Here is a 26,839-nt window from a genome sequence, read left to right on the forward strand (position 1 = left end):
GCATCCATTATATATTTACACTATCAGACATTCAGGATCACCATTCTAGCAGGTAGACACTTAGTTTATTCAGAAGGTATCTTAAGACAATTTTACTCTATCTGATATCCCTACTACACTAGGACTTACTAAGTATTATATATAAATATTTTAGGTCGAATCCTGATACATACAAGGAATATAATAATTGGGTTGCATTCAGTACTGTTGCAATTCTTATTCTGTGGGTCCATCCACGGTTTATTAGTTTAACAGATAGTGGGTGTCCCGAGCGTCCCAGGTCTTGGTGGAAGGGAAGGTCCTGTTTAGCCTAAGGTGGTTCCTTTGATGTAGACATGGTCCTGTTTTCCTTTCCTGTTAATGATTCTTATTTTTCCTTCAGCTGAGGTCCCTCAGTTCCTTTGGACAATATAATAAATCTATATACTATTAAACAATACTGGATGGTCACATGTTGCTTTTCATTTTGGAACTCAGTACTGTATTTTATACACAGGGACTGTTATTGTTCCTTCAAGTCTAATTGGTAACTATAAGTTGGTGTGAACATAGCACTTGAAATAGGGGTCGATTAAGACTCATCCATTATAGTAGCTATTATTGTTCACTTCCTTGGGATCTAAACATATACTTTTTCTGTATATACATTATATTGACAGGGGCCTGTTTTGTCCTCACACTTAAGGATATTATATTCCTATAATTTTTCAGTGGGGACCAGGCACTGTTAAAGTATTGTTGATGACCTTGTAGTGGTTTTGATATCATTTGATGTTATGTGATCCTATCTCGCCTACATTCTGAATGATGGGTTCGGAGCCGATCCCTCGGCTCCGACTCGGCACGCTTATGCCAAAGAGCGAAGTCTCTTATTGGCTGAGCTTACTATATCCCAGGATGCACCACCAACAGTCCCCCAGATCTCGTTTGCCGCTTAACTGCAAGGACGTGGTCTCGAGCTGGCTGGGCTGAGTAGCTTTATTAACTACTTTTTCTGTCAGTTTTTGTGCTTGTATTTCACAAAAGCCGTTTTAACGGCTATTGCTTTTGCTATTGCTATTGCTATTGCTAAATTGTGTTCGATTGAGTACTGGAATTTATTGTGTGTGATTGGGTAGAGTTTGTTTTGGCGCCCCTTTCAATCCAGGGCCTTTTCAGTCAAACTCTATAACTGAACTTTTTAGTGTTAAAGTTCCCGGTTATTACACCTAAGGTTGTGTTTGACACAGTTTCTGTAAGCCTTCGCTTTTTTTGTCATTAGCGATTCTACAGTGGTTAAATTTCCTGTCAGGAATTGTTAACATTATGTCTCAAGCCCCTAGGCCTTCGGGCTTTAAAAAATGTACTAAATGTGCTTTTAAGATGTCTGTTACTGATGACCATCTACTTTGTGTTTATTGTTTAGGGGCAAAGCACTTGCAGGAGTCATGCAGCGTATGTCACGCTTTTTCCTCTAGGGTCCTCCAGGAGAGGAAAAATAAATTAATTCTTAAAGGGTTGATTAAACCCTCTTTTGAAGAAGCCTTGTCTTCGCTCCGACTCCTGCCAAAAGAAAAGGGCTTGGCTCCGACCAGTCCGTCGGATCCGACTGCCAAGAGACCTAGGCAGGCCTCTCCTTCGGCTCCAAAGACTTGGAGCCGAGGTCGAACGGTCTGCCTCGATGCCACCAGTATCGACTCCTCGGCTCGGGCCGATGGCTGGGGCATCGAGGCGGGTCACCTTCGCCGGCTCCACTGCTCGGAGCCGACAAGGGTCGCCCGCTCAGACACTTCCTCCTCGGCGCGAAGTCTACCTCGGCACCGATGGAATCTGGTGTGTGTTTCCTCGGCGCCGATTCTCATCGAGTCGCCTCGGAGCCGGTCCCCTAGTCCCTTGGGGCCGAGGGAGAGGTCTTCTCGAACCCGTTCTGTTTCCTCTCGGTCTTCGAGAATGTCAGATTCTGATATAGACAGGGTGCTCCAAAGACTTTTCCAGTCCCCAGTCTTCCAAAAATTTGTTTCGGCTCCGACCCAGTTGGCTTCGGAGCCGATGGCCATGACCCACCCCATTGTTATTCCTCCTCCGACTGCTTCGGCTCCGTCGGAGCAGGTGCTCTTGGAGCCGGTGGAGATCTTAGGGTCGGCTCCGACCCTTACTCCAACCCGGGCCCTCGGGTCCGAGTTTGGTACGCGGACTTCTTCGGCTGGACCCGAGGGTGATGTTTCGGGACCGATGCTTTCGGTTCCGAGCCTCCCTCTCGGTGCTTCGGCTGCGGGACTTCCGTCTACTATCATGGCCCCGGAGACTGGACGCTCCCAGGATTCTGGAGGTCCGGCTTTCAGAGCCATGAGGAGTGCCTTGGCCAAATCCTCTTGGCCATCTCTCGGTTTTACCAGCACCTTCCTGGGCGTGGAGACTGGGCCTTTGGCAGTTCCCTGTCCGTAGCCAGCGGAGCCCGAGGCCTGAGGTTACCCCAGTGGGGTTCCCCTCTTCCTGAGGGTTCTTGAGTCATCTCCAGAGGAACCCCAAGGAAGAGATCGTGCAAGAGGAAGCACGTGGACTCCCCGAGTCTATCACATCGGACACGGATATGGATGATGCAGAGGGGTCCCTAAGTCGTCCTCGGATGATGTCTCCTTTGCAGACATCTTAGAGATCCTCAAACAACGAGGCGGCTGGATGTCCAAACCCCTCTGCGGACGAATCAGTGCTCCTCAAGGCCTTTGGGGCTCAGCCCTCTGCCTCCTGGGTATCTCCGCCCTTGACGAGCTTCTGGATTTAGTTTGTCAGGGTGGAACACCCGGATACTGTGGAACCAGTCCCTTCTCGTCCAAACAAATTCTTATCTGCTCCCCCCGAGAAGGAGTTCCTTACTAAAGGCGTGGCTGTAGATGCCATGGTGGTGGCATCTGCTACACAGCAGGGCGTGGCAGAGGCTTCAACGTCCATCCATCCTCCTAATAAGGAGTCTAGGAGTATGGATAGGTACGGGAAGCGCACCCTGACTTCAGCGGCCTTTACCTTAAGGTCTCTGAATTATTTGGCACATTTTACCAGGCTTCAGAGGGATCTGGTCAAGGAGTTGTCAGACTCCCTCTCGGGTAACCTACCTGAACAGCTAGCCCAGTCCGTTAGCTCTCAGTTGGCTATCCTGACGTCAATTGCTAACTCGTCCATGAGGCTCATATCTTATGCGGCCGAAGGGGCGGGTAGAGCGGCAGGCACAGGCGTGGCTCTACGTAGACAGGCCTGGCTCCGCTTGTGTCAGTTTGCGGAGGCCTTCAAGTCTTCTTTCGCCGACGCTCCCTTTGATGGGTCCTCATTGTTTGGACCCAAGGTGAAAGACACCCTTACCCGCTGTGAGCAAGAGGGAAAAACGTTATCTGCCGTAGGTGCCCGTTATTCCACTCCCTTTCGGCCTTACCCCAAGGCCAAAGGAGGAAAATGTGGTTCGAAAATCTCGCAAGTTTTTCTCCCAACAGCAGGAAGATTCCCGTCCAGAGGCAGAGGGCGGGAAATTTTTCAGGAGACGCCGTCCCAGAGGCGGCAGAGGGCCCGCAATTCTGGAGACCGCGAGTCCTTTCGTGGCTCTTCAGCCTCCCACACGACATGAGGGATTGCCCGGCTGTGCTGCTCGAGCCAGTCGGGTGTCGTTGCCAAGCACCTAAAAGCCTGGGAGTCAATCACTCAGGACAGATGGGTGCCGGATAATTGCCGGAGGTTACATCATCCCATTCAAATACTCACCCCTCCGTCCAAGAGAATCCCGGACCCACCACCCAGTCAAAGGGAAATAGCAGCCGCAGAAGCTTCAAAGCTGCTACAAAAGGAGTCATCCAACCGGTCCCCACAGACCAAATCGGATCAGGAAATTACTCCAGGTTCTTTTAGTGCCAAAAGACAGGGGACCTGAGACCAATATTGGATCTCAGCAGACTGAACCTATCCGTTCGAAATCCAAATTCGAATGGTCACGTTGCAATCCATTCTCCCGTTGTTGGAGAAGGATGTTTGGATGTGCTCCATAGACCTCAAGGGCGCCTATTATCACATACCGATACATCAGGCGTCCAGAAGGTATCTGCGCTTCAGCCTGGGAGCCAGTCATTACCAATTTTGTGCTCTGCCCTTTGGTCTCACCACAGCCCCAGGGTGTTCACCAAGTGTTTGGCAGTAGTGACGGCTCACCTGAGGAGCCTTGGATTCCAAGTGTTTCCCTATCTCGACGACTGGCTCCTGACTGCCACCACCAGGCATCTACTTATGGACAACCTCAAAGCCACCATCTCCTGGGTGTTTCCCTGGGGATTACATTCAATTGGTCAAAGTCTGTCTTGCTGCCCTCTCAGCGCATAAAGTTTATAGGAGCAGAGATAGACTCAAGATTGATGCGTGTCTTTCTTCCTGCCGAAAGGATCCGAACCTTACAGGGCCAAGTTCAAGCTCTGATCTCGAGATCCAAAGCCCCAGCCAGGATGGTCCTACAGGTTCTAGGCTCAATGTCTGCCACGGTACTTTTAGTTCCTCTAGCAAGGTTACACATGAGGATTCTTCAGTGGCTCTTATCAACTCAATGGACCTTTCAAGATCTCCCCCTCAATCATCACATCATGATTACGGAAATATGCAAAAGGGACCTGCGCTGGTGGCTTCAGACATCCAACTTAGACCAGGGCAAACCCTTTGTTCTTCCCCCTCCAGCGGTTACCCTGACGACAGATGCCTCCCAGATAGGGTGGGGGGGGCATTGTCTGGGCAGGCTAGTTCAGGGCTTCTGGCTTCCGGACGAAGCTCTTCTCCACATCAACGTGTTGGAGATGAGGGCTGTACTTCTATCCCTACAGGCCTTACACAAGTTCCTTCCTCAGGGTATCATCGCCATCCACACAGACAACATGTCGGTGGTTTGGTATCTGAACAAACAAGGAGGGACCAGATCGTATCCCCTTTGCAGAGAGGCCATGAGAGTGTGGGAATGGGCTGTAGCTACCAACCGCTTCTTGGTAGCGACCCACATCCCGGGAAAGTCAAATGTATTGGCGGACAAATTAAGCAGGACAATTCTCTCTCCTCACGAATGGTCTCTAAACCGCAGTAGCAGCCCAGGTTTTCAAGAGATGGGGGACGCCGTGCTGCGACCTATTTGCGACTCCACAAAACACCAAGTGCCAAAGGTTCTTCTCCTTGATTCCACATCAGGAAGTACCGGCCATGGATGCTCTAGCTCAACCCTGGCCAACAGGGTTGCTTTATGCTTTTCCTCCAATCCCACTCCTTCCCAAAGTCATTCAAAAAGCTTCCCAGCTAAGGTCTTCAATGATTCTGATTGCCCCATACTGGCCTCGTCAGATATGGTTTCCTTACCTGAAAAAGCATGCAGTGGACGATCCATGGACCTTAGACCTGATCCCGGATTTGCTAATCCATCAGTCGGGACATTGGCATCAGTCTCTTCAATCTCTGAAATTGACAGCTTGGCTCCTCCACTTCCGACCTTAGTCAGAAGCCACACACTAGACCCGGAAGTTGTTCACATTTTGTCTTCGGCCCATAAACCCACCACTAACAAATTGTACCTCAGTAAGTGGAAGAGGTTTGCTATCTGGGCTCAACTCAAGGGCTTAGACCCTATCACTGCTCCTGTCCCAGAAGTTTTGAAATTCTTAACATCCCTATTTAATCAGGGATCTTCTGTCTCAACTATTAAAGTTCAACTAGCTGCTATCTCTAAATTCCATGAATCCACGGATCCTCCTTTGATGAGCAGCAGGCTATGCAAAACTTTCATTAAAGGTGCGAGTCTGTTAAGACCACCAGTTTTTCATCCTGCACCTCCGTGGGATCTTGATTTAGTGCTTCGCGCATTAACATCTCCCCTTTTGAACCGGCTGCTACATGCGAATTAAAATATCTGTCATGGAAAACGGCATTCTTAGTGGCTATTACTTCAGCAAGAAGAGTCTCAGAGCTTCAAGCCCTGTCTATTAAACCACCATATCTGATTTTCCACAAAGATAGAGTATCTCTTAGGCCTAATCCATCCTTTGTCCCAAAGGTCTGCTCTAGTTTCTGTCTTCAACAATCCCTAGAACTACCAGTTTTCTTTCCAAAATTCTCTAATGAGGCAGAATACACTCTCCATAAATTGGATGTTCACAGGCAATTACGCTTCTATTTAGACAGGACCCAGCAACCCGTAAGTCAGACCAGTTGTTTGTGTCCTTCTCAGATAATAAATTGGGCCAGACCATCACAAAAGCTACAATCTCAAAATGGATCAGAGATTGCATAACTCAGGCCTATTCTTCTTCAAATAAGCAACTCGCATCATCTATCAAAGCTCATTCTACCAGAGCTATGGCTACTTCTATAGCTTTTCATTCCAAGCTCGCTATTTCGGAAATTTGTGCTGCGGCTACTTGGTCCAACCCGCACACTTTCATTTCCCACTACAAATTGGATGTGGCATCTAAAGGACGAGCTTCATTTGGTTCCACGGTACTCCGGAGTGTTTTCCAGTGAGCCACCCAGGATTCAGGTGCTAGGGACGCTGTCCCATCATTCAGAATGTAGGCGAGATAGGATCACATAACATCTTTTAGTTATGTACTCACCATAACTTCAGATGTTTGGGATCCATCTCGCCTACATTCCTGATACCCACCCTCCTTCCCCTGCCTTGCAGATCAGAAGAGATAGAACGGTTTTGAGCTCCACTGTTTTTATCTTGTTTCATCTGACGATGTTATATAAGCAGGGTATGCATGTGTGCATGTATGCGGACAAACTAGATCTGGGGGACTGTTGGTGGTGCATCCTGGGATATAGTAAGCTCAGCCAATAAGAGACTTCGCTCTTTGGCATAAGCGTGCCGAGTCGGAGCCGAGGGATCGGCTCCGAACCCATCATTCAGAATGTAGGCGAGATGGATCCCAAACATCTGAAGTTATGGTGAGTACATAACTAAAAGTTATGGATCTTACAGATCTATTGAGGGGCTTTTCAGCTGATAGGGATGATTTAGAAGCCTTCGGGCTTACTAATTTCGGGGAAGGTAACAACAGGGAAGCCTCTGTAACAACTAACAGTTGTGAAGTGTCATTCCATAAACTGAATAAAAGTATGAGGAAATTAAGGGCCAATGTGTGGCATGCCAAACTTTTCAAAGCTTACTTAGCTAAAGAAATATCACCCAGGGGACTGAGGGTAAAGATACAACCACTTGTCTCTGAAGCAGATTCTATATTATTGGAACAATGAGCAGAGGCTCAACACAAATCATCAATGGAATTTGTCAAAATTTTATCAGCATATTATGCTAGGACCATAGACAAACACATAATAGAAATTACCGATATGTGTAATAACATCAGTAAATTTGAAGGTCAAGAGGGCTATACGAATAACCTCCAGAAAATGAGACAGGACCTTATCAACCTTGAACAGACATTAAAGGACAAGAAAATGGGCAAATTTCACCAGGACCTAAATGATTATGAAGGGGGGGCACCCATTTTCTAGTAACAAACAGGTTAGGTTTGAGCCTTCCCACAGGAAGACTAACAAAAGGAAAAGACCCAGATCTATCTTAAAAAGTCAAACACATCAAGTTGTGACGAATCAGGTGAGGACTCCTCAACCAGTTTTGAGTCCACTACACAACACTCCGCTGACTCACCAGTATCCAAAAGGAGAAATTCTTTGATCCCTTTAGCCAAAGGTACAAACTGGGTGGGAGGAAACACAGGGGTGGAAAACATGGTAGATCTATTGAAAATGATTGATTGTTCAGAAATGAATAATGTGCTAAACATTTCATCTACCACATTGTCCACAACACAAATACAAATTCTTAATAAAGGACTTAATTTCATTCCTGGTTTCTTTATCTCTGAAGATTCATTTGCTAATGATATTTCTGAGTTTTGTCGATTACTTAACTTGAAATTATTTTTTCAGACAGAAGATAATTCAGGCAATGATGCAAAATTTAAATATCATAAATCGACTTGTACTCCACCAATGCATCCAACTGTATCCATGTTCTATAACTCCACTCTCAAAGATTTACACTTCAATTTTAAGGATATGCATGAGAAACAGAACAATGTATCCAGGAAGGAGATGGATACAATTATTGAAATGGCTAATAACAAGAACTTACTGATATTGTCAGCAGACAAAGGGGGTGCCATTGTAGTACAGGATTGGTCATCATATAATTCTGAAGCTATGTGACAGTTATCAGACAGTAGATACTATACACATATGGTGATCGATCCTACACCAGGATTCAAAAAGAAAATAGATGAATTCTTACAACTAGCTAGAGAGGAAGGTATTCTAACATAAGATACTCGATACCATCTTACTGTATCTGATCCCTCCAATCAATATATTTATTTCCTCCCTAAGATTCACAAGGATCCTGTACATCCACCAGGTCGACCGATTGTTTCGGGTAGAGGTTCCATCACTGAACCATTATCTCAATTCCTCACATTACACCTTAAGCCTTTGCTACAATATGTAAGAGCAAGAATACAGGACACCACTGAATTCCTCTGCATTATAGCAGACATGCAGCTTGAAGAAGGGTGGTATTTGTGTACTTTGGATGTTTCTGCATTATATACCAACATCCCCCATTGGGCAGGCCTAGATGCATTGGAGTATTGGTTGATGAAGTCAGAACTATATCCCCCAGGCTTCAATACATTGTTACTTTGCTTGTCGGAGCATGTGTTGACTAAGAATGTGATATTTTATGGGAATGAATGTTATCTACAGACCAAAGGCACTGCCATGGGGGCTTCTTTTGCCCCTATATATGCAGATCTTTTTATAGCCTATGTTCAAGACTAAATTATCTATGATAGGGCACACAACATCTACATGGATGAGATTGATATATGGAGGAGGTATTTGGATGATTGATGGATGGTATGGAGATCTGACATTGTCTATCTCAAGGAGTTTGTCACCTATTTGAATGAAAACAAATGGGGTATCGAATTCACTATAACTTATGACAAAAATCAGATTACCTTTTTGGATGTCTTAGTCACAAAGAATGTAGATCATACACCAACAACAGAAATTTATCGGAAATACCCACAATGCAACTCCTTGCTCCATGCCTCCAGCTTTCATCCACCTCACATTTGCAGAAACATTCCAAAGTCTCAATTTGTCCGCTTTAGGAGGATTTTCTCAGAGGAAAGGACATTTTCCACCTATATGTCAGATTTATCTATAAGGTTTTAGAACTGTGGGTACCAAAAAGGTGACATTGCTCAGGGTAGACGATTTGCTACCAGTACAAATCGGGAGAATCTGCTACAATATAGGGAGAACAAACAGAAATCCAATTCTCAAATTAGATTGGTCACCACATATGGGAGAAATACTGATGCTCTCATCAATTGTGTACAGAGACTTTGGAACATATTGTTAGCCGATAAGCTTAGGGCCATACTGGATGACAGATGCCACTTTTCTTACAGACGAGGTCGGAACATGGGATCCTTTTTTAATCATTACAAACACATCAATAGGAATGAGAATTCATCTAAACAAATAACCTTAGAAGGTGGCCCTCTAGTGGGATGCTTCCCATGTGGACATTGTACACACTGTAATAATATGTTCAAAACCAAGGAATTCACAAGCAGAAATACAGGTGAAGTTTTTCCAATTAAATTTTTCGCAAATTGTCAATCGGATTGGCTGATTTATTTGGCATCATGCAGCTGTTCAGCCTTTTATGTAGGACAAACCTCTCGGTGTGTAAAATTTAGGATTTCAGAACACCTTGGCGACATTAGGACTGCTAAACCAACCAACGCACAATATAAACATACAATAAAACATCCCTGGGCCAAGTTTAGATTTACTGTAATTGATAATGTTAAGTTGTCTATCTCGCCTTCATTCTTGCTGGATGGGTTCGGAGCCGACCTCGGCTCCGACTCGGCCACTCTAAAAGCTCGAGAGTTGGTTCCACCGGCTCGAGGCTCCCCTTATATCCCACAATGCTAGGCGAGAGTTACCTCAGATCTCGTTTGCCGCTACAGCTTCGAGGTTGGTTGCTTCTACCGGTTCCTGGTGAGTGTTAGCTTTTTATACAAAAAGTTACTCTCTTTTTCCCCTTTTAACTTTAATTCTTCCTAAATTAGTGTAGGATATAGATCTTTATCCCCGACCCTATTTTTTCCCCGTTTTCTTATTAAAAGAACCGTTGGTTCTTCCCTTGGGCCTTTGGCCTTCCCTTCCCTAGGGTGTGTTTGTGTAGTTACTTTAACTTTTTTGTGCTTAATTATTAGTATTTTACTAAAATTGTTATTATTTTTAGTATTAATAATTTTTTCTGACAGGGTATAACTGTGTGTTTGGGTGTGTGTTAGTGTACACCTGTCAGGAAAATGTCAAAGGAAGCAAAGGTCTCTGGATTCAAGAAGTGTGATGCGTGCTGTCAGAAAATGTCTCTGACAGACGCTCACACTTCTTGTGTCTATTGTCTGGGGCCTTTGCACCTGCAGGACTCCTGTGCTGTGTGCCATGGCTTCAGCCCCAGGGTCCTGCAGGAGAGAAAAAACAAGTTGATTCTGAGAGTCTTGTTAAAACCAGAGGATTCCCTGTCAGTTTCAACAGGGAAGCCCTCTAAGGCATCGAGGTCTTCGGCTCCGGCTTCTGAGCCGAGACCTCAGGTTGTTCAACCTTTGCCTTTATCGGCTCCGGCTGGAGCCGATAAGACTCAGTCCACAGTTTCTGTGGCTTCCTCGGCTCCGGCCGGAGCCGAGGTTATCGAGGTACCCGTGTCGGCTCCGACAAGATCTTCGGAGCCGACAACCAGAAAGAGGTCTAGGTCACCTTCTCTTGGCTCCGTTCATTCGGCTCCAGGATCTCCCCTGCTGTCTGAACGGAGCCAAAGGTCTCATTCCTCTAGGTCATCGAGGCTTTCCGATCATGACCTTCAGAGGGTGGTGAGTCGACTACTTAAGTCCGAGGCACTAGCCCAGATGCTTCAGAGCCCGACTCATCAGTCGGTGCCTGCCCCGGTCCATCAACTCTTTCCTCCTTGGACTCTTTTGAGTTCGGAGCGCGGTGGTGTCGGAACCGAGAGTGTGGTCACCGAGCCGAGACAATTGTCTTCGGCTCCGTCGTCGGCTCCGTTTTCTTCCGTGGAGGAATCTCGGCCGGACCTGCCTCGTCGGCTCGAGGGGTGAGTGGCATCGGACCCTTGTCCGACCCCCTCTCCCTCGGTGCCGGCGCTGGTGAGTTCGGCTCCGACATCGGCCTCGGAGCCATCACTGTCGGTGCCGAGGGGGGTCCTTAGCTCCTCGGAGCGGGGACCTCTGGCTCTGCCTGACAGGGGTGCATTCGAGGTCATGCGGAGTGTGTTAGAGCCTGGCTCTACTCCACAGTCGGCTCCGTCAGCCCCTCCCTCTATGCTGCCTCAGGGTAATTCAACTCACTCCCTCATCCCGGACCGCAGAGAGCCAGCTCCTCAGGAGCCCCCTTTGGGGATTTCATCCTCTTCCGAGGCCTCTCCTGATTTGGCAGAAGAGCCCCCTCGGAAGAGGAAGTGCAAGAGGAAGCACATTGACTCACCTGAGTCTATCACGTCGGACACAGATCTGGATGATTCTGAGGGTTCCCCCCGTTCCCCTTCTGAAGATGTCTCATTTGCAGACATTCTGGAGATCCTTAAGCAGAGGGGAAATTGGCCAGCCCTCAACCCTTCGGAGGACGAATCTGTGTATCTTGAGGCGTTTGGCTCTCGTCCTTCCACCTCCTGGGTGTCCCCCAGGTGGTTGCTAAGAAGGCATGGACGGCTCCTGATTCAGTGGACCCCACTCCCAGGAGACCCTCCAAATTCATCACAGCTCCATCAGACAAGCAATTTTTATCAAAAGGAGTTTCTGTGGATGCTATGGTGGTAGCTGCCGCCACAAAGAAGGAACTGGCTGATCCTTCAGTGCCTGTCCATCCACCTAACAAGGAATCTAGGTCCATGGATAGGTACGGGAAGTGGATGTTCTCCTCAGCGACATTTACCATGCGTTCGCTGAATTACCTGTGCCATTTCACTCGTCTTCAAAGGGACTTGATCAAGGAAGCGAGTGAAATGTTGAAGGACCCTACAGCTGCGGGTTTCCAAGAGAAAATGAACACGCAGCTGGCTATCCTTAATTCCATTTCCAACTCCTCCATGCGCCTCCTCTTATGCGGCCGATGGAGCGAGCAGAGCCGCAGGAACAGGGGTAGCCTTACGAGGCACGCCTGGATGCGGCTATGCAACTTTGGAACCTTTCAAGACGCCTTTCACGAACTCCCTTTGATGGATCATCTCTTTTTGGTCCTCAAGTGAAAGAAACCCTGACTAGGTGCGAGACTGATGGCAAGACCCTTTCTGCCGCCGGAGTCCGTTTTCGACTCCTTCTAGGCCTTACCCCAAAGGCCAGAAGGGTGGAAAGATGTGGTTCCGTAAACAATCTCAAGGGACTTCGCCTGACGACAGAGTCGTTTTCCTACCAGAGGCAGAGGTGGGAATAACAATGGTAGACGCCGCCCTAGGGGCAGGGGGTCCGCAGAACCAGGGCAATCGGAAGCCTTTCCTGACAAGCCCTTTCAGCATCCCTGAGGTGTTGCCCGACTGCCCATCTTCGGAGGCAGTCGGGAAGATTATCACTGTACCCAGAAGCCTGGCTATCCCTGACTCAAGACAAATGGGTACAGTCCATCATTTCGAAGGCTATTCTATCCCCTTTCTTCGTTTCCAAATCAGTCAAAAAATCCCTTCCAGATGTTCCACCGCTCAAAGGGATATAGCAGCTTTGGAAATTTCAAAACTGCTTGCAAAAAGAGCAATTCAGTCAGTGTCAGCAGGCCAAAAAGAGTCCGGGATCTACTCAAAGTTCTTTTAGTTCCAAAGAAAACGGGACTGGAGACCAATTTTGGATCTCAGTATCTTGAACAGATCAGTCAAGAAAACAAGATTTCGGATGGTCACGCTGCAATCCATCCTTCTCCTATTGGGAAAAGGAAACTGGATGTGCTCTATAGACCTTCAGGATGCGTACTATCACATAAAAATGAACAGACGCTCCAGAAGATTCCTCCGCTTCAGGCTGGGAACCAGTCATTTTCAATTCAGGGCCCTGCCCTTTGGTCTCACCACTGCCCCGAGTGTTTACCAAATGCATGGCAGTGGTAGCTTCTCACCTGAGACGACAAGGATTCCAGGTGTTTCCATATTTGGACGACTGGCTTCTCACAGCTCCCACCAAGCATCTCCTTCTGATGACCAGAGATTATACTTTTCGCGTTTGTCAAAACTGGGTATTTCAATAAATTGCGAAAAGTCTGTTTTGTCGCCTTGTCGTACTATTACCTACATAGGCAAATTTAGATACTATAAACATGTCTGCAACGCTAACGAACCAAAGGATATCAGACATTCACAAATTGGTGTCACTTCTTCTCAACAACAACAGAGCCAAAGCCAGGTTAGTTCTAAAGGTGTTGGGAATCATGGCAGCGCCATACCTCTCCTCCCATTGGCCAGATACCACATGCGGATCCTTCAGTGGATGCTTTTTCTCAATGGTCATACCAGGAACTTCCAATGTCTCACACCATTATGATCACGCAAGCGTGCAAAAGCATCTCATGTGGTGGATGTCTTCCCCAGCTCCTGTCGGGAGACCATTTGTTCCACCTCCTCCGGTTGCTACTCTGACAACGGATGCCTCCCTGATCGGGTGGGGGCATTATCAGGGCAGGACAGTCCAGGGCACATGGCAACCAAACGAATGCCACTTGCACATAAATGTTCTGGAGATGAGAGCAGTGCTTTTAGCGTTGCAAGCCCTTCAAGACTCTCTTCCCTTGGGAACGATTGCAATCCAGACAGACAATATGTCTGTAGTGTGGTACATCAACAAATAAGGCGGAACCAGATCATACCCCCTGTGTCGAGAAGCACTCAGACTGTGGCAATGGGCGATTTCTTCTCAGCGTTTTCTGATAGCAACGCACATCCCGGAAGTCCAATCACATTGCGGACAAGTTGAGCAGAGCTATACTCATGCCTCACGAGTGGTCTCTGAAAGACTCTGTAGTGAGAGAGATATTTCTCAAGTGGGGTCAGCCTTGCTGCGATCTTTTGCTACTCCCCAAAACAGCAAGTGCAGAGAATACTTCACTCTATTCCCTTTACCAGGCCAACCCAGCAGAGGCGCTCTAGTCCAAGTTTGGCCCGGGACTTCTGTATGCATTTCCTCCTTTCCCTCTGATCTCTCAAGTAATACAGAAAGCTATCGCTCAGAAGGCCTCATTGATCCTCATTGCTCCTTACTGGCCTCGACAAGTGTGGTTCCCCTTTCTACATCGTTTCTCTTGAGCGACCGTGGCATCTGGACCTAGTTCCAGATCTTTTGATCCACCAGTCGGGTCAGTTTCATCGCTCCCTCCCTCTCTGAACCTCACTGCTTGGTTCCTCCAGTTCCAACCGTAGCCAGGCTTCCTCAATTATCTCACTCGGTTAGAGATATATTGATAGCTTCCCATAAATCTTCCACTCGAAGATTTATTTGAGTAAGTGGAATCGCTTCTCATATTGGGCACAAGGAAAGGACATAGATCCTTTCACCGCTTCCATCCAACTAGTCCTTGATTTTCTAGCTGAACTCTTCCATGCAGGTTCATCTCCATCTACTCTTAAGGTTCAATTGGCAGCTATTTCTAATTTTCATGTGGGCATTTCTGAATCTGCCCTAATGTCCCACAAACTTTGCAAAGCCTTTTTGAAAGGAGTTTTTCTTCTCAGACCTCCTATAAGAAATCCTCCTTCTCCTTGGGACCTAAATTTAGTTCTTGCTTCTTTGATTCTTTCCCCTTCGAACCTACCTGCAGCTTCATGTTCCTTGAAATTATTATCATGGAAAACTCTCTTTCTGGTGGCTATCACATCAGCTAGAAGAATTTCAGAACTTCAAGCACTCAGTTGTCGTTCTCCTTATCTTTTGTTCCATAAGGACAGAGTTTCCTTCTGAACTAACCGTCCTTTTGCCTAAGGTGGTTTCAACATCAAATCTAAACCAAAGCATTGACCTCCTGTCTTTTTCCCAGAGTATTCAAATAGGTCTGAACAAAAATTACACTGCCTGGATGTTCATCGTCAATTAAGGTACTACTTGGACAGGACGAAACAATTCAGAAAATCTGATCAGCTGTTTGTCTCCTATGCGGAAAGCAGAAAAGGACTTCCAGTTTCAAAGGTATCATTATCCAGATGGCTAACGTCTCTGATTACCCTTGTTTATGAGATTAGACACCAAAAACTGCCTAATAAACCTAAAGCCCATTCCACCAGAGCTTTGGCTACTTCTTTAGCCTTCCAAGACAGACTGCCTATTGACACCATTTGTGCAGCGGCTACTTGGGCTACTCCTCACACTTTTATTTCCCATTATAAGTTGGATTTAGCTTCTAGGCATAGAGCTAATTTTGGTTCCACTGTTCTCAGGAGTCTGTTCCGTTAGGCCACCCAGGACAAGGTGCTAGGGACGGTCCCATCCAGCAAGAATGAAGGCGAGATAGACAACTTAACATATAGAAGTTATGTTCTTACCATAACGTTCCATGTTAGTTGTCTTCTTCTCGCCTTCTTCTTGGCCCCACCCTCCTTCCCCTGGCCTGGACAGACCTAGAGGAGTTGTGATCGTGACCTCTCTTTCTACCACCTCTTTCTTAGTCATATGCTATTGTGCATATTTCTTATTTCAGGATGTAGGTCACCCTTTTCTTCCTGCTGTTAGAGGTGGATTCTATTTACAGTTATACTGTTATTGATATAAGCTGGGTTAGCTTACAAACGAGATCTGAGGTAACTCTCGCCTAGCATTGTGGGATATAAGGGGAGCCTCGAGCCGGTGGAACCAACTCTCGAGCTTTTAGAGTGGCAGTGGAGCCGAGGTCGGCTCCGAACCCATCCAGCAAGAAGAAGGCGAGAAGAAGACAACTAACATGGAACGTTATGGTAAGAACATAACTTCTATTTATTCAACGGAATACACATAACAAATCAGGTTGGCATGGAATATTAAACAACATGGAAAAGAAATGGATTATAAAATTGGGTGCACTCTTTTTCCCTGGTCTAAATGAATATGTGTGAAATATATGTGATGTAATTTGGACTCTGGGTGGCGCCAGACCACTTGTTATATATAAGGTTGTGACATTTTGTAACAAATGCAGACACTGAGGAAGGCCGAAACCGGTGTGTTTTTCTCCATCCTCCATTAATAAACGGATTACTGTCCACTGTTTGCTGGCTCTACCATGTTTTTGTGGGCAGAGACCTGCCACCAAAACAAGGGACTACCATTCACACCACCCCCTGCCGCCCAAACCCTAACTACAGATGCATCAGACTATGCTTGGGGGGGCTCATCTGGCAGGAAAGTGCATTCAGGGCAAATGGAACCCAAATCAAATGCACCTACATATCAGTCAGAAAGAGATGCTAGCTGTACAGAATGCACTGTCAGCCTTCAAGGACTACCTTCATCCGGGACAACTAATGATAAAGACAGATAACACCACAGATGTCCTTCAAGAATGCAACTGCAGTCCTGACATATGGGTTGTCCTGCCTCAGGCAGCCCTTCGGTCGGCCAGATTCCAAAGTCTGGGTCCGGCGTCGGCCGATGTCGCCTCCTCCCCGACGTCAGAGCGGCTGGAGTATAAAGGCATCAGCCAACGCCATGTTCTTCAGTCTTTCTTGCCGCGCGGTGCCCGAAGCAGAAGCAGTTCGCAAGTGCCGGTCGGTCAGCTCCTGTGTTTTCAGTTACCGAAGTCATCTAAAAGCTAAGTACCCCGTTGGGGAACATTTTTTCTTGCCTCAGCCGATGTCGGAACAAATTGAGAAAGTTAATAATTGTTTGTCTTGTGGTAAACAAATACCTCATAAGGACTTCCATTCTTACTGCCTCCCTTGCCTGGGCCCAGACCACGACGTCTCGGCCTGTGCTGCCTGTGCTTGCTTTAATAAGCGCACTCTCAGGCGCTGGGCAGAGTTTGCCGAAGACTTTTTGGCGAATCCTACGCTTACAACATGCCGTCGGAACAACCGACAGCACAAACTACCAAAAAACGAAAGGACCGGGACCGACATCCTCGGCCCGCGTCTTCCACCGATATGACGCCTAAGCCCTCTGCGAGTGCTTCGGTCCCTTAGGAAGCGGTAATTCAACCGCTCCAGGCCGACGACACCGCGTTAACTCATCCCTCGGTCTCGGAGACTACACCGGTGCCGGTTGTTGATTTTCCTCTGGAAACCGAAGTTCTGGATCTACCCGACACCATTCCCGTGGACAAAGTTACCCCTGCACGTGGGGCAGCTAGGCCTCCTGTATCCATGTCAATCAAGGCCTTTGCATGTGCTAAGGCCGCCAGCCAGGCCAAGGCCCATCCTAAACCTACTTCTCAGGCCCCTTCTTCTGACAGACAAATCATGCCTCTGGCTGCAGATTTAATCTCTCTTATCAGGGGGTCTCAGCCTCACCCAGACAGAGGTTCTCAGCCGCCTGCAGAAAAAAGGCCTAGAACTGAGCAGGCAGACAACCTCTCTTCAGATGAAGCCTCTGGGGATTCGGAGCATTCAGATACCCAAGAAGAATCCTTCCAGGCCTATGAGGACTCTGATGCTGAGGAATCTATTCCCTCTGCCTCTCCTCCAGAGGATTTTTCTTTCGGTGAAGTCCTGCACTCCATGAGGGAACATTTTAAGTGGCAGGGTCAGGAATTTTCTGATTCTAGGAAAAGGCTACGTACCTTCCTTAAGTTACCCCAGCACAGACCTTTAGCTATACCTCCAGTTTTGGATGTCCTGGATGATGTTTTCTCCGACTCCAGTGCTTCCCCTGATTCTCTCCCTCCTGCTCCTGTCAAGCCAGACAGATGTTACAGGGTACCTGACACTCACAAGCATCTCTTTAAGGCCCACTCTGTGGATCTAGAAACTATTTCACAGGGCCCCAAAGGAGTGGCTACCTCCTCAGCCAAGAATCCACTGTCAGCTGACAGGGAAGCAAGGTCCCTGGAGAGATGGGGTAAAAAAGTTTATACCTCTTCCACCCTTGCCATGAGGTCACTTAACTGCCTTTTTCATATGTTTCAGTACCAAGATTATTTACTGGATGATTTGCAGAAAAAGATAGCCTCTCCTGAGCCTATAGATAGAAAGGCATTGCAGGAGTTGGTTCATAATACCCAGCAGGTTAGTAATCATTTTCTACAGTGTGGTTATGATGCATTGGAGGCTTCATGTAGGGCAGCTATGACAGGGGCTGTTATCCGTAGACATGCTTGGTTGAAAGAACAGCCACTGCCAGATAATGTTAAAGTAAAGCTCCTGGACGCACCTCTGGATAAACAGAAGCTTTTTGGTACTAATGCTCAGGATGTGTTGAAATCTGTTGAGGAGAAGGCAAAATCAGTACAGACAGTAAAGGATTTCCTCCAGGTTCAGCCACCAATGTTCAGCAGGAATTGGCCTTCAAAGAATTGGTCCTTTCCAGACTCTGACAAGTTTCAAAGGGGAAAGAACAGACGTGCACGAGGTAGAGGGCAATACCAAGTCTCCTACAGGGGACGCCAATGGCAACCACAAAATCAGAGAAGTGGCACAGGTAGTTCACCTGCACCACAGGGACCATCACAATGACTTACCTTTCACTCCGCCTACCAAGGCTCAAAGAGAAGCACCTCTAGGCGGAAAATTATCTCTATTCTCAAAAAACTGGCACATTATAACAAAGGACAATTGGATTCTGGACATAATAGACAGAGGTTACAGATTCCACTTCCATACCTTACCAACAGGACAAGGCATGCCAAACCTGCCACAAAATCAAAGGGCAGAGGCACTCATAGAAGTCTCAAAGCTGTTACAAATAAAAGCAATAGAGAAGGTTCCTCCTCAGGAGCAAGGCCAGGGATTTTATTCAAGACTGTTCCTTGTTCCAAGAAAAGAAAAACAATGGAGGCCTATATTGGACTTGTCCGTTCTAAATACTTTTCTCATGGTGCCAAAATCCAAGATGCTGACGTTACAGCAACTTCTTCCCATGCTGGGCAAGGGGTCTTGGCTGGTTACTCTGGACCTCAAGGAGGCATACCTGCATGTCCCTATCAGACACAGTTGCAGAAGATAACTTAGATTTCTTTCAGGAACAGAGCACTATCAATTCTCAGCATTGCCGTTTGGCTTATCTACTGCGCCCAGAGTATTCACGAAATGCCTGGCATCAGTAGTGGCACATTGCAGACTCCAGGGGATTCAAATATACCCTTACCTGGACGACTGCCTAATACAAGCAGACAGCAAACAGACCTTGATAAAACACTTGGATTATGTCATTCAATTGCTGCAGGCTTTGGGATACACAGTCAACATTCAAAAATCAAGATTACTGCCATCCCAAGAGATTATTTTTCTAGGAGCAAAACTGGACACACAGCTACAAATGGCTTTCCTCACAGAGGAGAAACAAGAGCATTTAACAGCTTACTTCAAAGGTCTAGCAAAATTAACCCACCTGACCGCAAGGAAGACCCTGCAGGCCCTGGGGTTCATGGCATCTTGCATTCTTCTAATCCCTCTGGCAAGACTACACATGAGAAAGCTGCAATGGTACCTAAAAAGCTTGTGGTCGCAACACAGCCACAACCTAGAAGACATAATACCACTCAAACCATGCCTGCAAAGGGAATTTTTGTGGTGGGCTCAAGCAAGTCACTTAAACGAAGGCATGCTTTTCAACAAACCTCCAACAAGTCAAACTGTTACAACAGACGCCTCAGACCATGGATGGGGGGGGGCGCACATGGACGGCAGATGCATTCAAGGGCAATGGACTCCCATGGAAATGCATCAGCACATAAATCAAAAAGAGATGTTGGCAGTGATACATGCAATAGAAGCCTTTGGAAAATCTCTTCAGCAAGGTCATCTGCTAATAAGGACAGACAACACCACTGTCATGTGGTACATAAACAAACAAGGGGGCACTCATTCCTACCCCCTCTGCAGACTAACAATGATTCTTTGGGAAAAGTCCCTGAAACTGAACATCTACTTGCAATCCCAGTTTGTTCTGGGCAAGGACAATGTTCTGGCAGACAGGTTGAGCAGAAATTTCTTGGATCCACACGAATGGATGCTACACCCACGCATTTTCTCACAAATAGCATCTGCATGGGGAAGACCAGACATAGACCTCTTTGCATCTCATCTCAATCATCACCTGGAAAGGTTCTGCACAAGGATACACCATCCTCTAGCTTGGAGAACGGATGCTCTTTCCTTCAGCTGGAATGCTCTAACAATTTATGCATTCCCTCCGCTACCTTTGCTCACCAAGGTGTTACTGAAGATCAAGGCAGAACAACCAAGAGGAATCTTGATAGCTCCAGACTGGCCAAGGCAACACTGGTATCCACTACTACTGAGCATAACTCACACCAAACCGTGGCCCTTGCCTCAATGGCCTCTGCTCCTGACTCAACACAGTTACAAGACTGTTCATCAGAACCTGCAAACCTTAAAGCTGACAGCTTGGAGAGTTCCATGACTCAGACCCATGACTCCCTCTCCGAAAAAGTTCAGGAAATTTTGCTGGAGGCACGCAGACCTTTCACCAGAAAAGCCTATTCGGCCAAATGGAAGAGATTCACCATCTGGAATGTCAACAAGGGCCAGGACGCATCACTGATGAACATACCTCAGATATTAGAATACTTGGCAGAAATGTTTCACAGTGGCCTCTCATACTCTTCCATCAAAATCCACGCTTCAGCTATCTCAGCACATTACAACTGTGATCCACCTGTGTTTTCGCATCCCTTGCTAAGACAGCTTCTAAGAGGCAAAAAGAATATCAAACCTCCAAGGAAGCTACCAATTCCTGCATGGGACCTCAATTATGTCTTGGAAAAATTAACTCTTCCTCCTTTTGAACCAGCAGCATCTTCAGAAATGCAATTTCTCTCTTGGAAAATGGTTTTCCTGTTGGCAGTCACCTCAGCAAGAAGAGTCTCGGAGATACAGGCCCTCATGGCAGTTCCTCCTTTTCTCATCTTTCATCAGGACAGAGTTTCCCTTAGGACCAATCCTTCATTCATGCCTAAGGTGATATCCAGAGTGTCTCTAAACCAAGCAATTCACCTGCCTACTTTCTTTCCTAACCCTCAAAATAAAGGGGAAAATCTGCTGCATACGTTAGACATTCACAGACAACTACGCTACTACTTGGACAGAACAAAGTACACCAGGAAGTCTGACCAACTGTTTGTAGCCTATGCTGCTGGAGTGCAAGGAAAAGCAGTCACCAAACAAACTATCTCAAAATGGATTGGACACTGCATCAGATTCTGTTATTCTTTTCATGGAAAAAGTGTGCCATCTAATATTAGACCACACTCCACCAGAGCTATGGCCACATCCACAGCTTTTGTAAGAGGAGTGGCTACAAAAGATATTCTAGAGGCTGCTACATGGAGCTCCGTGCATACATTTACCAAACACTACAACCTGCCATTATACTCCAGATCCCGAGCAGGCTTTGCTTCGGCAGTCCTGCAGGGCCTTCTAGCTACACCATCTTTTGCTTAGTCCTACCACCCCCAGCTTGGCTATGGTATTCAACCCATATGTCAGGACTGCAGTTGCATTCTTGAAGGACATAGTACAGTTTTGTACCTACCATAAATGTAGATGTCCAATAGATATGCAACTGCAGTCAGGTTTTCCTTCCCTCCTACCCCTCTGTTTTTCCCCTTTTGGGTCCTTTCTCCCCTTACCTATCAGCTGGGGATATATATTATGGTGTATCTGTTTATTACTGTTGTGCATGTCTGGTTTTATCTGTTTATCCATTCACAAAATTTAGCCTTCCTTGGAGGGCACCTGGCATCTGGGGCAAGAAACACTGAAGAAGATGGCGTCGGCTGATGCCTTTATACTCCAGCCGCTCTGACGTCGGGGAGGAGGCGACCTTGGCTGACGCCAGACACAGACTTTGGAATCTGGCCGACCGAAGGGCTGCCTGAGGCAGGACAACCCATATGTCAGGACTGCAGTTGCATATCTATCGGACATCTACATTTATGGTAGGTACAAAACTGTACTTTATGTGGTACATAAACAAGCAGGGGGGGTACACATTTCTACCCCTCTTGCAGACTAGCCATGGCGTTGTGGAACACAGCCTTGACCTATCAAATACAACTACAAGCACAATTCCTGCCAGGAAAGCTAAATACTCTGGCAGACGAACTAAGTAGAAAACTTATGGACCCACATGAATGGAAACTGGAACCACAAGTTTTCAACATGTTGGCACGCAAATGGGGGAGTCCAGACATAGATTTTTTGCCTCACCCCAGAACTATCAGTTGGAGAAATTCTGCACAAGAATTCATCACAAAAAAGCTTGGAAAGTGGATACTCTGTCATTCAGCTGGAAAAAACTATCAGTCTATGCTTTTCCCCCTCTGCCTCTGCTCTCCAAAGTTCTACTAAAAGTCAGACAGGACAAACCAAAAATGATTCTGATTGTTCCAGACTGGCCTCGCCAACACTGGTACCCACTCCTGCGCAATGTGTCCCACCTTCCTCCGTGGCACCTGCCTCAGACACCTTACCTACTGTCTCAGCAGAACTACCAAATTCTGCACACTCAGCTGCAAACTTTGAATCTTGCAGCATGGCTAATCAACTAATTTCATCCTTGGCATCCCTCAGCAAACCTGTGATGGATGTCATTTTGGAGGCTAGAAGGCCTAGTACTAGAAAATCTTATGCTGACAAATGGAAAAGATTCTGTGCCTGGAACCAGTCACAAGGAATATGCACAGTAATGTCCAATATTCCTCAGATTCTACAATACTTAACTGAGATGGTTCACAAGGGCCTATCTTTTTCTTCCATAAAAATCCATGTCTCTGCCATTTCAGCTCATTACAACACAGAATCCTCCCCTCTTCTCTCATCCTCTGCTAAAGCAGTGTCTCAGAGGGGCCAACATTTTAGGACCCCCCAGGAGAGCACCAACTCCTGCATGGGACCTCAGTGTTGTTTTGGAAAAACTCACTCTCCCTCCTTTTGAGCCAGCTGCTACTGCAGACCTAAAATTTCTCTCCTGGAAAACAGCTTTCCTTTTTGCAGTCACTTCAGCTAGAAGGATTTCAGATTTACAGGCTCTTATGGCAGTGGAGCCTTTCATTAGTTTTTCAACCAGACAGGGTGGCTCTCAGGACCAATCCATCTTTCATACCTAAGGTGGTATCCAGTATGGCTCTTAATCAGACCATTCATCTGCCAACTTTTTTTCCCAATCCACAGAACAAGGGTGAGCGGATTCTGCATTCATTGGATGTACACGGACAACTTAGATTCTACTTAAACAGGACAAAATCTCTAAGAAAATCTGAACAACTATTGGTGACATTTGCTGCAGGGGCAGAAGGAAAGGCTATTTCAAAGCAGACTATTTCCAAATGGATAAGCCATTGTATTCATTTCTGATATATGCACCATGGTAAACCTATCCCCAAGGGGATCAGATCTCATTCCACCAGGGCTGCATCTACTTCTGCAGCCTTTCTCAGAGGGGTTCCTACCAGAGACATTCTAGAAGCTGCTAGTTCATACGTTCACCAAACATTACCATTTACCGCTCTTCTCTAAATCCAGAGCTGACTTTGCCACTGCTGTCCTGCAGGGCCTTATAGCTGCTCCTTGTTGTTGTTGTGTCTTTTGGCTTTTCCTGGTTAGGGGTCGCCACAGCGGAACTCCGGTCCGCTAATGATTGGCAGTAGATTTTTACGTGCTGAGTTGCCAGCCCTGACGCACAACCTTCAACGAAGGAACGCCCATTCACGCATGTCTCCAGACAGAAGACGCTCTAGCTGAGTATCGAATGGGACAACGTCTTACTGTGAGGCGACAGCACTACCGCAGCACCACCATAATGCTGTATAAATCCATCCTCCCAACCATAGCTTTGGGATTCTACCCAAATGTAATGACTGCAACAGTGAAACACAAAGAACATAGTACAGTTGTGTACACTTACCATAAATGTAGATGTTCGAGTGTATTCACTGTTGCAGTCCTGGTTACCCTCCCTCCATCCCCCTGTTTTTCTCTTACTATACCTCTCCTTTCTTTTACTATGCTTAAAAGCCTTTTTGGTGCATTTGCTTTTGTTTGGAGGTATATTTTTTGTGTTTTAAATTATATACAGATATATGTATGTGTACGTATGTATGTATATATATATATATATATATATATATATATATATATATATATATATATATAGCTCCCCATTTGCGGGGCACCTGATATCTGGGGCAAGAAAAACTGATGTAATGCCGTCGGCTGCATGTTTTATACTCCTGACGACCTGACGTCATGGAAGAAGGGACAGCAACCAATGCAGGACCCAAGACTTTGTTAATCAGGCCGACTGAGGGCAACCTGCCAGCAGATTACCCAAATGTAATGACTGCAACAGTAAATACACTTGAACATCTACATTTATGGTAAAAGTACACAACTGTACTTTATGGGTATTTTTAACGTGTGGAGTCTTTTCAGTGGCTGCTGTATGTGTTAACGATATTAAAGTAAGCAAGTACATTTTTAGTTGTAAGAATTATAGGCTTTACAGTATAACATGAGAAGAAAGTTTAATGTTAATCAGCTGTTATCTTAGGCTCGTGGGATGTAAAAGTGTACCGATTGTATTACATGTAGAATTAAGATATGTTCTCTTATTTTACAAGGGTGAATGTCTAGATTAATGCCATTGGCTTAAGCTATAAACAAGTGATTTTTTGTAAGTTAGTAGGCTTGAAAAAGCATATGTGCAGAGTCATTCCTTAGTTTTATAAGAGCAGGGTTGCTTTACTCACTTAACCCCCTCCTTTATGCCTAGGGTGATTACTGCGGTTATGCTCAAGCAAGCTATCCAGTTGCCAGTGTTTTTTTCAGTTCTCAGAATGAGGGTGGGACACTGCATTCCATTGATGTTCACAGTCAGCTGAAATATGAATTGGGGCAGAAGAAATGATTTTAGAAAAATTGAACAGCTTTTTGTAGAATTTGTTAAAAATATAAAAGGCCTGCCTCTATCCAAACTTGACTTTTTAAGTTGGAAATCTGTTTGCATTTGTATAAACATCATGGAAAAAGTGTGCAAGATAAAGTCAGGTTTCACTTTACCAGGGCCACAGCCACCATGACAGCCTTTCTAAAATGGGTAAGTGCACATGATAGCATGGAGGCAGCTACTTGGTCGTCTGGTCACACCTTTTTCAAACATTGCCTACTGGACCTTATTTCCAGGGCCAAGACAAGGTTTACTTCTGTTGCGGTGAAGGGCATGCTGCCCTCCTCCCCCTCTGTGATGCTTCCAAAACACTGCCTGCTGTGGTAGTCTTCCATGAAGTAATGATTGCGATCACAACCACATGATGAAAGCAGTACTGTTGTATAGTCACCATTTTATAATTTTAGATTTTTTGAGTGTGATCACTGCTGTAGTTAAGTTCCCACCACCTGTGTCTTCTGAATTTGAGCAGGAATGGGTGAATAACCCTTCCCCTTCATTTCCTGTCATTGCCCATTGGTACTGCACCTTGCATCTTTTTCCGTTTTCCTCTTTAGGTGCAGTCGAAGAGTAAGGATTTCTTAGACATGATTATAAGCCTGGACCTCTCCAGGGAGGCACAGAATCCTTCGATTGTATTTTTCCAGTCTGTACAGTTGGAGAGCAAGACAAAACCAGAGAAAATCAGCCATTCATCAACCTTTATACTGGAAGCTTGAAGGCATTTATGTTGAAGGTAATGTGGGCTGGCCTGGAATGAAAGGTGCTTCACTGTGAAAGTGTAGCTTGTCTGGACCACCACCTGTGGTAGAGTTCCATGAAGTAGTAACCGAGGCAGTGACCACACTCATGCATATGCAGGTATGGTAAGTAGACTGCACTACACTACACTAGTACTTTTCTACTGGCTTGTCTGGTTTCCTTCCACATCCCAAAGACATGCCATAGGTATACTGGAGAGCCTCCAAATTGCCAGTAGGTGTGCATGTACATGCAAGAGAGAGAGTCTTGCATTTTATCCAGGATTAGTTTATCTGTGTTAAACTGAGTACAAGGGTGGGCTCTTGCTCTGGTTTCTTGAAGCCCTCAGTTGAATTAAGCAGGCCATGGAAGATGATTTAGAATCTTGAAAAATGATACATGTCTGAATGAATTCTTCAGACAGCTATAGTTTGTCATTCTTGTTCTTTTTTGTGAGAATTTTGGGGAGAATACCATAATGTTTCTTGTGTATATGCAGGGGAGGGTAATACATGGGCTCTGAGGTATTTTCTGTACTGTTAATTTTTTTAAATTTCTTTGGCAGTTTGGCATGATAAACATGCACCTCATGTTTTACTGCAGGATGATTTGGTGGGACAGAGCATGTCTTTGAGGTATGACATTCAGATTTTATGCATTTTTCATCTTTTGGTTTTAGGCTTCAGAACTCAAAAAAGGTAAAGACCAGAAGCATCCCATGTACAGGCGACTTGTACATTCTGCATTAGACATTCCTCTCATACAAGAAGTAAGTAAAGATGTAACAGTTAAATAATGCTGGTGCATTTAAAAAAAAAAAACACACTGTATGTTTACATGTGTTGTTGTTGTCTTGTGCCTGTGTGCACTTAAAGTATTCCAGCACTGGTGGTACACGTGAATTGAACAAAAAATTAAAAAAATAGATC

General features: G+C 46.0%; 1 protein-coding gene across 6 annotated transcripts in view; it reads left to right on the forward strand.

The window, feature by feature from the left end:
- Nucleotides 1-26,839, forward strand: part of ZMYND11 (zinc finger MYND-type containing 11) — a 1,778,022-nt gene that overhangs the window by 1,080,166 nt on the left and 671,017 nt on the right. For all 6 annotated transcript variants that reach the window (XM_044064681.1, XM_044064682.1, XM_044064678.1 and 3 more), the window contains one exon: nucleotides 26,590-26,679. In XM_044064681.1, the coding sequence (XP_043920616.1) occupies nucleotides 26,590-26,679 (90 nt within the window). The remainder of the gene's footprint in view (nucleotides 1-26,589; nucleotides 26,680-26,839) is intronic.

This window comes from Protopterus annectens, chromosome 3.part0, assembly GCF_019279795.1.
Source record: "Protopterus annectens isolate FY-2018-M chromosome 3.part0, PAN1.0, whole genome shotgun sequence".
Lineage (NCBI taxonomy): Eukaryota > Metazoa > Chordata > Ceratodontiformes > Protopteridae > Protopterus > Protopterus annectens.